The sequence below is a fragment of the Acomys russatus genome, chromosome 25, assembly GCF_903995435.1.
Source record: "Acomys russatus chromosome 25, mAcoRus1.1, whole genome shotgun sequence".
NCBI classification, from domain to species: domain Eukaryota; kingdom Metazoa; phylum Chordata; class Mammalia; order Rodentia; family Muridae; genus Acomys; species Acomys russatus.
Window position 1 is genome coordinate 51,639,415 of NC_067161.1, and position 10,756 is coordinate 51,650,170.

Sequence of the window (10,756 nt, forward strand, 5' to 3'; positions counted from 1 at the left end):
GAGCTGTCTGCCTCTGTGTCTCATTTAGCCTCTTCCTCTCTATTTGTTTTTAGTTATAGTTCCAACCGCTTCCTCAGGACGTTATTCCACTTGATCCCCTGTGAACCTCATGTTATCATTAGCTAGTGTGTTTCCTTGACGAATGCCAGTATCTCATGACCCATAATAATAGAATCCCATTTGTTTATCATGGCAAGTCTGGCATGTGTTACAGGTGTGGTCAAAAGAGTCCAGTGAATATTTGATGAATACCAAGACTCACACTAGGACTCAACTATTGCATTTAGTCTCCTGCCATCCATTTCTGTTCCAGGGGAGAACCCAGGCCAGACTCACCACAGTGTCTTTAGGTGGCAGCCAGGGTGTTTCAGGGTGCAACAAAGACTCTGCACTGCAGAGTAGCTCAGGGGATTTCCACTCAGGTCCAGCTCCTCCAGGCTTTTGGAGTAGTTAAGAGTGGAGAAGAGAATATTCCAACTGGCATTAGTGATTGGAGTCCACCTGGACCTGAGGGAAAGAGAGAGAGATGGACATAAGAAATAAGGAATATGACTTGTTTGTGCATGGTCTGAGGTGCACAGCCCCACTTAATCAAATTTCATCTACCTGAGCACCAGGCCTCAAAATACCATCCCCATAATTCACCAGCTTTCTACATGTTCCTTTGGGCCAACATCTGGGTCCTCTTGTGTATGTGGTTCCTTGTCAACATATTTTAGCATAGCATGTTGTGTGCTCAGTTTTTTCACTATTTCTGAGTCCAGATGTTCCACTGTGGATCAACAGTTGCATTGCATCTTTTCCTTTTTATCTACAGTGTCTAGCACAGGTCCAGGCACAAAGGAGGGCCTTGGCAACCCAGAAAGCCTTCTTTATTTTGATGTGAATGACTTGCTTCCATTTTCAAAAGAATTGTGGATTCCCAGAAAGGAAAACTGGAAATAGGGTGTGGGAAGAGAGCTTCGGAGAGATGGCTGAGAATGACTGGAGGGGTGTTGGACATCATCACAACACTGCACTGTAATTGTTCTGGTTTATGTGGCTCCTATACCCTTACAAGAATGAATTGAGCACAGAGAATGGAGAAAGAAGAGAGCCTGGAGTGGTAGTGCATGCCTTTAGTTTCAGAAACCAACCATACAAAAGTAGGAGAACAGTGAGTTTTAGGCTAGCCTAAGCTACAAACACCAAGGGACTTGGAATAGCTCTGTGCCTGGTCTATGTAACATTTGATCTCCAGCACTATAGACAACACACACACACACACACACACACACACACACACACACACACACACAAAAGAAAAAGAAAAAAGAATTAAAAAACCCCCACACAACTCCCAAAGCACAATTAAAACATGGTTCAATTTTAAATAAAATGGGTAGGATGCTTTACTATAATTTTACAAAGGTGGTGGGTTCTGGGAACAAATCCACATCATCTGAAAGAGCAGCAAGTGTATTAGTGGGTGAGCCACTTCCCCAGCCCTCGTAGGATGGCAGTTACGATGCATGCACTGAATGAACATGGAACTTCAGAGTATGTTATTCAAAAGCACGAGATGCACAGAGAAACTGCTCACCCTGCCAGGCTTGATGCCATAATTTCATGGGATGATCCTTTCTTTTCCCTTGTCTTTTGCCAATTCTGCCTCTGAACTCCATCCCTCCCCCCTCTGTGTATGTTTATGTGCCCAAACAAGCACGTGTGCATGTGAAATGGCCTCCTGCTTATCCTCTGTCTTGTATATCTGACATTTGCTCTCAGCTTTCCGTTATCACTAGAAGCTAAAGCCGCTCACTCTCCTATGGGGTTGTCCCAGGCTCCTAAGGCCACTGTACTTTTCAAATAGGCTTGTGTTCCTAGTTTCTCTTGTCCTCTATGTCCTCTGTCTCTGTACATACTCAGAATTATTATGAAGCTTCACATCATAACACTTCTATTTGCAACATCTGTATCAAGGCCCTTCAAGCATGACTTGTTTATAACCAAGACACTTAGGAAAAAGCTAAAATGGCCAGGAACATGAAATTGGTCCAATTGAGCAAGGTATTCTCCCTAGAGAATGTCTTCTTTCAATCTTTAATATACTTTTTAATTCATTCATATTACATCTCAAATGTTATCCCATCCCTTATATCCTCCCATTCCTCCCTCCCTCCCAGTTTCCCCTTAGTCCCCTCCCCTTTGACTGTGACTGAGGGGGACCTCCTCCCCCTGTATATGCTCATGGGGTATCAAGTCTCTTCTTGGTAGCCTGCTATCCTTCCTCTGTGTGCCACCAGGACTCCCCATCCAGGGGACATGGTCAAGTATGGGGCACCAGAGTTTGTGTGAAAGTCATACCCCACTCTCCACTCAACTATGGAGAATGTCCTGTCCATTGGCTAGATCTGGGTAGAGGTTCAAAGTTTACCGCCTGTTTTGTCCTTGGCTGGTGCCCTAGTTTGAGCAGGACCCCTGGGCCCAGATCCGCCTGTCATAATGTTCTTCTTGTAGGTTTCTAGGACCCTTTGGATCCTTCTATTTCCCCATTCTCCCGTGCTTCTTTCACCTAAAGTCCCAATAGGGTGTCCTCCCCTCTGTCCCACTTTCCTGGTAAGTGAAGACTTTCATGGGACATGGGCTAGTGTGCAGATATAAGTGAGTATACACCATTTGGTTCTTTCTGCTTCTGGGTTAACTCACTCATTATGATCATTTTTAGTTCAATCCATTTGTCCACAAATTTTGGGAATTCCTTGTTTTTAATAGCTGAGTAGTATTCCACAGTGTATATGTACCACAGTTTCTTTATCTATTCTTCTACTGAGGGACACGTAGGCTGTTTCCATGTTCTGGATATTATGAATAAGGCTGCTATGAACATGGTTGAGCAAAGTTTCTTGTTGTGTGCTGGAGCATCTTCTGGGTATATTCCAAGGAGTGGAATAGCTGGGTCTTGAGGAAGCCCTATTCCCAGTTTTCTGGGAAAGTGCCAGATAGATTTCCAAAGTGGCTGTACTAGTTTGCATTCCCACCAGCAGTGAAGGAGTGTTCCTCTCTCTCCCCATCCTCACCAGCATGTGGTGTCACTTGAATTTTTGATCTTAGCCATTCTGATGGGTGTAAGATGGAATCTCAGAGTTGTTTTGATAGCATTTCCTTGATGACTAAGGAGGTTGAGCATTTTTTCTCAGCCATTCGATATTCCTCTCTTGAGAATTCCTAGAGAATGTTATAATGCTATTCAAAATAGCATTATATTAGACTTTTAGTACCTGGAGAAGACAGCCTTGATTCAATAAGAAAATAAATGTGAGTATAAGAAAATAGACAGTGTTGCTCAGTATTCCCATGTAAAAGTGCATAGAAAAAAAGACACTGCAAGCTCTACATACATTCTCAGAGGCCTGCTGCAATCAGGGACTACCAGAGGCCTGGTGCCATCAGTGACTACCAGGCCTTCCAACACCAAGGACAATCAAATGGCTAAAGGCCAGCATAAGAACACAACTAACAAGAGCCATGGTAATATGCCATTACCAGACCCCATCTATCTTACTGTAAGTCCTGGATATCCTAACACAGATGAAGAACAAGAAAATGACATCAAATCCAATCTTATGAAGATGATAAAGGCCTTTAAATAATAAATGAGTAAATCCCTTAAGGAAATACAGGAAAGTATAATCAAACAGGCAAAAGAAATGAATAAAACTGCTTAAGACTTGAAAACAGAAATAGAAGCAAAAAGAAAACACAAAGTAAAGGAAACCTAGAAGTGGAAAAACCTAAGTAAGAGAACAGAAACTACAGATGCAAGCATTGCCAACAGAACACAAGAGATGGAAGAGAGAATCTCAGATGTAGAAGACGTGACAGAAGAAACTGAGACATCTGTCAAAGAAAATGTTAAATCTCAAAAGTTTCTGACACAAAACATCAAGGAAATATGGGATATAATGAAATGACAAAACCTAAGAATATCAGGAATAGAAGAAGGAGAAGATTCCCAGCTCAGAGGCCCAGAAAATATTTTCAACAAAATCATAGAAGAAAAATTTCCTAACATAAAGAAGGAGATGCCTATAAATGTATAGAAAGATTACAGAGATAGCCCCTGCTCCCACTGTTATGGGCCCTACATGAAGACCATGTTGCTCATCTGCTACTGTGTTGTCTGCTTTGGGATCCTTTTCCCTTAGCTGGGCTGCCTTGTCTGGCCTCAGCGGCAGAAGATGCGCTTAGTCCTGCTGTGACTTGAAGTATCAAGGTAGGTTGGTACCCCTTAGGGGCCTCCCCTTCTTTATCAATAAGGAGAGGGAAGTGGGGAGAGGGGACATGAGAGAGGGACTGGGAAGAGAAGAGGGGAGGGCCTGGGATCAGGCTGTAAAGTGATTAAAAAAAGATTACAGAACACTAAATAGATTTTATCAGAAAAAGAAAATCCTCCCACCACAACAGTAAATGTACAGAACAAAGAACATTAAAAGACACAAAGGAAAAAGGTCCAATAACATATAAAAGAGATCTATCAGAAATACACCAGACTTCTCAACAGAGACTTTAAAAACCAAAAGGGCCTGGGCAGGTATCCTGAAGAGACCACAGATGCCAGATCAGACTACTATACCCAGCAAAACTCTTAATCATCATAAGTGGAGTAAACAGGATATTCCACAACAAAACCAAATTTAAACAATGTCTATCCATGAGTCTAGCCCTACAGAGATACTAGAAGGAAAACTCCAATGCAAGAAGGTTCAGTACACCCAAGAAAAGTCTCTCTCTCTCTCTCTCTCTCTCTCTCTCTCTCTCTCTCTCTCTCTCTCTCTCTCTCTCTCCCCTCTCTCTCTCTCTCTCACACACACACAAACTCTAACACCCCCAACATAAAATAACAAGAATTAATGACCATTGGTCTTTACTATCTCTCATAATTAATGGACTCAATTCCCAATTAAAATACACAGGCTATGAGCCAGCAAATGGCATTCCTCAGTGGTTTTGGCTTCTAGCTCCTCTTGTCCAGGCTTCCGTCAATATTGAACTGTATCCTGTAAGATGAAATAAAACCCTCCCTCCCCCCCCAAAAAAACACAGGCTAACAGAATGGATGAAAAAACAGGGTCTATCAGAGTTGAGGAGAAACCAAAATGCTGGCTTAGAGTGCACATAGTATCTGAACAGCAGGACAACAGTGAGAGCAGAGCTATCAACAGGCCATGCTGTGGAGCCCAAAACCCCAATGTCTGGGTTTTTCAGGTGAGAGGAGAGCCTATGGTGAGGGAAACTTTTGGGTCCAATATCAGGTCACCTGGCTAAACATGTGAAAAACTCCCAGGTTCCCACCAGTGAGGCCTCAGCCTCAGGCCACACGCCCACTCTCACCATCTGCGGATGCCTTCTGGAGTTTCACAGTTCCCATCTCAGACATCCACTCTCAGAGCCACACACTGGGTACTTTCAGGGCACTGTGGCTCCCAGCTCCAACCTTGGACCCTCTGGTTGATAATAAGTTTTTGTTTTTTGGTAGTTGATATTTCCTCACTTTTCTACAACAAACGTGTATTTACTAGTCCATCCTGGTCATATAAAATAAGTCATTGAGACAACTTCCTACTTGGCCACATTTGTGCTGTTTACCCTTTTCTTCTTGTTCCATTCCTGTCCTCTAATAGTCACTCTACTACTTTTAAGTCCTTCATTCTTTATGTGGGATTTTGCAGATTTGCCCAGATTGCTGTCAAAGTCCTGAACTCAAGAAATCTCTCTGCTTTAGCTTCCTGAATGATGGGATTTCAAGCTTATGCCAGCAAACCCAGCTCAGCTCATCTGGAGAAAAAGACTTGTAAAAACAGGAGACTCAAATAAAATCAGTTTCCTCCAGAGAATTTCACCTTTTATGCTTCACTCGAGTGAACAATTCCTTCCCGGCGTTCCTGATCATTGTAAGTGTCTTGCTCTATATAATTAGAGTACTAGGCTCTCTTTATCAGCTTTTGAGGGCCTCTGGCAGCAACTCTATTTTTCCTCATCTGATTGATTGGTAAGACCTGTCATAAAGTCAGTGTTAATAAGTATTTATAGAGTGAATCATCTAGAGGGGAGAGAGACACATACTGAGTGACCACTACTGCAGGGGATCATGAGAAGGGAAGTTTATCATGCTGATGAGATTGGCAGAAAGTTAGGAAGCCTTTCAGGTGAGTGCCAAGGCAGACTAACTTCACGGACACACACAGAAAGTCATCTAAGCAGGGAAAACATAGAGGCTGCCATATATAGGCATTCTGAGGTGATGAAAGAAGATCGCATGGTCAAGGTCTCTGCCATGGGGGTAGGTGATGGAACCTGCAGGAATGGGCAGTTTCTTAGAGAGAGGATCAGTAACTGTGGGACGTCTGAACCCTGAGAAGGATGAAGATTATTTGAATCAGAGAAGCTGGCTGGTTCTTACCAAGGCATAGGGAGAGACAGAAGTTCACAGTCCCATCCCATGGTTAAGCACACAGAAGAGAATAGAGAAGGTTGGTCAGATTCAACAGTTAGATGCTGCTGGTGGCCTGTACCCTGGAACCAGACAAGAGTGATGCTGATGCTCAGACCATGAGGGACCATGAGGGACCATGGGATCCACAGGGAATCTGGAGAGAGGGCTGTGTCTTGATACTCACAGGACCGTCCTTGGAGCCACCAGCATTGTTTCCTTCTGTCCTTCCCCATTCAGCTGAAGCCTCTTCACATGGTGGCAGAACTTAATGCAGAAAGTAACCAGCATGAGCTCCACATCTGTCTGGACCACCAGATGCCTCACATTTCTTTGCACCACTGTGTGCATCATATCTGTCTGATCACGCACCCTTTTTCTTTGAAGATTGTGCATCACCTGTGTCAGGAATTCCTCATTCTGAATCTCATAGAGGCAATGAAACAACCCCAGAGAATACAGATGCTGAGGCTGGGGCAATGACCTGGCTTTCTCCAGAAGTTGCCATGGTGTATGCAGAGGAAACTGGCGGTTGAAGATGGTCTTCATCTCTCTCAATCCCTCTTCACTCAAAAGGCCAAATATAAAGTGCATAATGGGTGCCTCAAACAGGCCTTGCTGCCCATACACTTCTATCAATGTTTCCACAATTCTGTAGTTCTCTATATCACCACGGTTCTCCTCATTGTTCCCCAAGATGCAGAACATCGCTGCAAGGAACTCCTGGAGACACAAATGGGCAAAGCTGTAGCTCAGAGATCTGGGCTGCCTTTGAAGGATACCAATCTTCAGGAGAGTGGCAATGACATCATCTGGCAACCCTTGCTTATGGAGATCGCTTTCACCAAACAGGCTCCTTCTTCTGCAGATACCCTCAGCAGCCAGTGAGCAGAGAGCTCTAAGCTGAGTCCCCCAGAGCTGACTTGGGATTTTCTGGGAAAGGTATTTCAGGCAGAGGGCTGTGGTGGTCTGTGAGGTCAGTGAGAGGACTTCCCACTTCTCCATCTGCTGTGACAGGCAAGTGCAGACCAGCCAGGACACCCAGGGAACCTCACACAGGGTGAAGAGCACTGGCTTTGAGACAACTAAACGAAAAGCTGCAAATGCATCAGTTTCTTTTGCAAAATATTTGTAGAAGTATTCCTTCCGTCCTGACTCAGAGAAGCCCAGGACTTCCACCCAACGTGGCTGCCCCAGTGAAGGAATGAAGCTATGTAGAGCTGAGGTCCGAGCTGTGAGCAGGAAGGAAGCCCCCGGGAGGATGGATTTCCCCAGCAAACTGCCCAGCAGTGTGTGCACAGGCCGTGGCTGGCTCCAGTGCAGACAGAGCTCAGGATTCTGATCCTCCAAGACCCATGCTGGCTCATCTATGCCATCCAGGATGAAGAGCAGCTTCTCAGGGTGAGACAGGATCGGCCTGATGGGAGCTGTGGACACAGCCTGGCCTTGTGCTATGAGCTCAGCCAGACTTAGCCGCTCACACTGGGCCAGCTCTCTGCAGCTGAAGAAGAAGACATGCTGGAAGCGATCCCTGTAGAGCTGGCCTTCCTCCCAGGCTCTCCTCACCTGCCTGGCCAGTGCTGACTTCCCAATCCCAGCAGCCCCCTGTAGTACAACTAACCGAGGCTCTTCCTGGGTACCCAGGCTTGGAGCAAGTAAGTCTTGGATCTCAATCAGATGTCCTCTCTCCTCTGAACCATATTGATACCAGCTTTTCTTGGCCAAATTCTCTGAGCCTCTGGGGCAAGGTTTTTGTAGGAGTAGTAGCTGTATGAAATTTTGGGGCAAATCCTCCATTTTCGAGGCCGATGTAGGATGAATATTCTCTTTTTCTTCATTCTGATACATTTCTGGAATCATTCCTAAAAAGGGGAGAGAAAGATGGAGAATAAATACACATAGTAGATTGTTGACTCAATCTTCCCTCCTTCCTCCCTTCCTCCCTTCCTTCCTTTCTTCCATTTTTCATCAACTGGATGAATTTAGGCATCTGTTTAATTTGTATAACTGACAGGGTATGGGCATTGTTATATTAACAACAATGTAGTGTAAAGAACATGAACTTTAAAGCAGAAGATTCTAGTTCAAGTTACTTGACTAGCTAATAAAAATGCTGTGTGACACTCACTCACACCTCACATATTTATCAATGTGTTACCCTGTGTCAGACCTGTTCTTGAGGCTGAGAAGTCACAGATATAATTTTTGCTCAGTCTACCGGATGATTCAGTAGCTCCACTGAGCTCAGCTTTTCCATCTTCAGTCTGGGGACTGTGGTCTCTTCCAGTATGAGGCTGTGGGGTAGTGGAGGAGATTATAGACAATTGAGCAGGCTTTTGCTCCGGACAGATCCCATTGACCCCTACCATTGCAGTCTTGACAGCATCATTTTGAAGTCTTGAGACTGTGGGTCTGGTGGGATAATGTAGAATTCATGTTTCAGGACATAGGTTTGGTCCCCTGTCCCCAGATCTGGCAACCCCAGGCATATTTTGTACTGCCTTACAGATATCGTTGGTAAAAACAACCCTTGTTTGTGGGTACTGTTTGGATATATTTTATCACCATTGAAACACATGCTGAAACTTAGTTGCTAATATAGCAGGTTTAGTGTGAATGTTTGGAGTCGTGGGGCGGCTCCCTTAAATAACTGATTAATGTTTTTCTGGGAATGGGCAAGCTGTTGTACACTTCTTTTATTTAAAGCTGAGCAGCCATAGTCACAATCTTGGATTTTTAACCTCAAGAACTATAATCAAATATGCGTTTTAAAGAAGTCATTGAGCATGGTGATATACTCTTAAAATTCACCACTCAATAGAAAGAGGTACAAGCATTAGAGCGTAGGGCCACCTTTTCCACAATCAATCAATCAATCAATCAATCAATCAAAATAATAAAAGTTATCCAGACTCTGTTTTTCTGTCCAGCAATGGAAAACAAACTAAGACAATTGCTCTTGATGTAACCTGTTCCACAGTTTGCCACTGCACACTTTGCTGGGATTCACCTCTCCTGCTTACTTCCCTTCCCCCTAACTAGTGAATATGAGGTGTTATCATTCCAGTTTTGGACCTGAACATCAATCTCATCTCAGCATTTTCTTTGGAAGAAACTCAAGAGAAGACAGAGAGGAGGATGCTACACGGACCAGAATCCAAGTTCATTCCCCAAACCTGTCAGTTTCCCAAAGTACAAAGCAGTTGTCCATCCTGCCTAGCAAGGTGCTAGAAAAAAATTGGTGAGAGCACTGAGTACAGCACCAGACCACATAATTATCTCTGGAGGGCCTGGCTTCAGCAGCCAACTTGCCTCTGAAATTAGGCTGTATACTTCTGCTCTTATCTTCTATAGGAAGACCTCTAACATCTCCCAAGTACAGCAAGCTGGCCACTCATGCGTGTGACCAAGGTCTACCTAGCTCAGGCCATGTTTGCTCAAGGTTCCTAGAGATGGCCCAGCTTACTCCAGGCTGTTTTCTCCAAGGCCTTCCAGTTGGAATATATCTGTTACCATGTTACATATCTAAATCCTCTTCAGATTTGTTACACTTCAAAAGCATCTGAGGTGGCAAGATGGATCAGCAGTTAAAGAGCTTGGAGCAAAAAACACTGACTAAAGTTTGGGTTCCAAGAGCCCCTGTGCATACTGTGTTTGCATTGTGGACTCTGTAGTTTCAGGCTCAGAAAGGTGACACAGGTCTCTGTCTTCCTTACAATTTCTTTTGTGTTCTCTCCTTCCCTCCCAAGTTAATGCTTTCTTCTTTAATGATTGTTACATACATACATACATACACACACATACATTGTGCTGAGTCCATTTAATGCTGCCATTATGTCTATGTGTGTAATGCTGACCACTTGGGACTGGATAACCTATAAGGGTCTTATCTCTAGAAAAGACTGATTCTCCCTCTCTCAGCAACCATTAATTTCCTGTAGCTTTTCATCTAGAGGTGAGACCATATAAGGCTTATTAGAGTCTGTAGAGGACATAAAGCTATGATGTGCCCAAGAGAGGGCTAGAGAAACAGGTCTTAAGTGGTGTGGACAGAGCAGAACACTTGTAATATGAAAATGGGGTTCAAAGTTTAGATGAAGATATTGAATATGTGAGGGGGAGAGGGATGGGTTAACCAAATCTAACAATGCATGAAGGATCCTGACAGAAACACTGCTTTGTAAGTGTGCTGGATGGTTTTATGCCAACTTGACATAAACTAAAAGCATCCAACCTCAATTAAGAAAATGTTTCCACAAGACTGGGATGTAGGCAAGCTTATAG

At 44.0% G+C, this 10,756-nt stretch overlaps 1 protein-coding gene across 1 annotated transcript in view; it reads right to left on the reverse strand.

Moving 5' to 3' along the window:
- Nucleotides 1-8,332, reverse strand: part of LOC127208044 (NACHT, LRR and PYD domains-containing protein 1a-like) — a 35,325-nt gene extending 26,993 nt beyond the window's left edge. Inside the window, 2 exon segments of the mRNA XM_051167402.1 lie at nt 337-507; nt 6,660-8,332. Coding sequence (XP_051023359.1) covers nt 337-507; nt 6,660-8,332 — 1,844 coding nt within the window.
- Between the last annotated feature and the right edge of the window lie 2,424 nt (nt 8,333-10,756).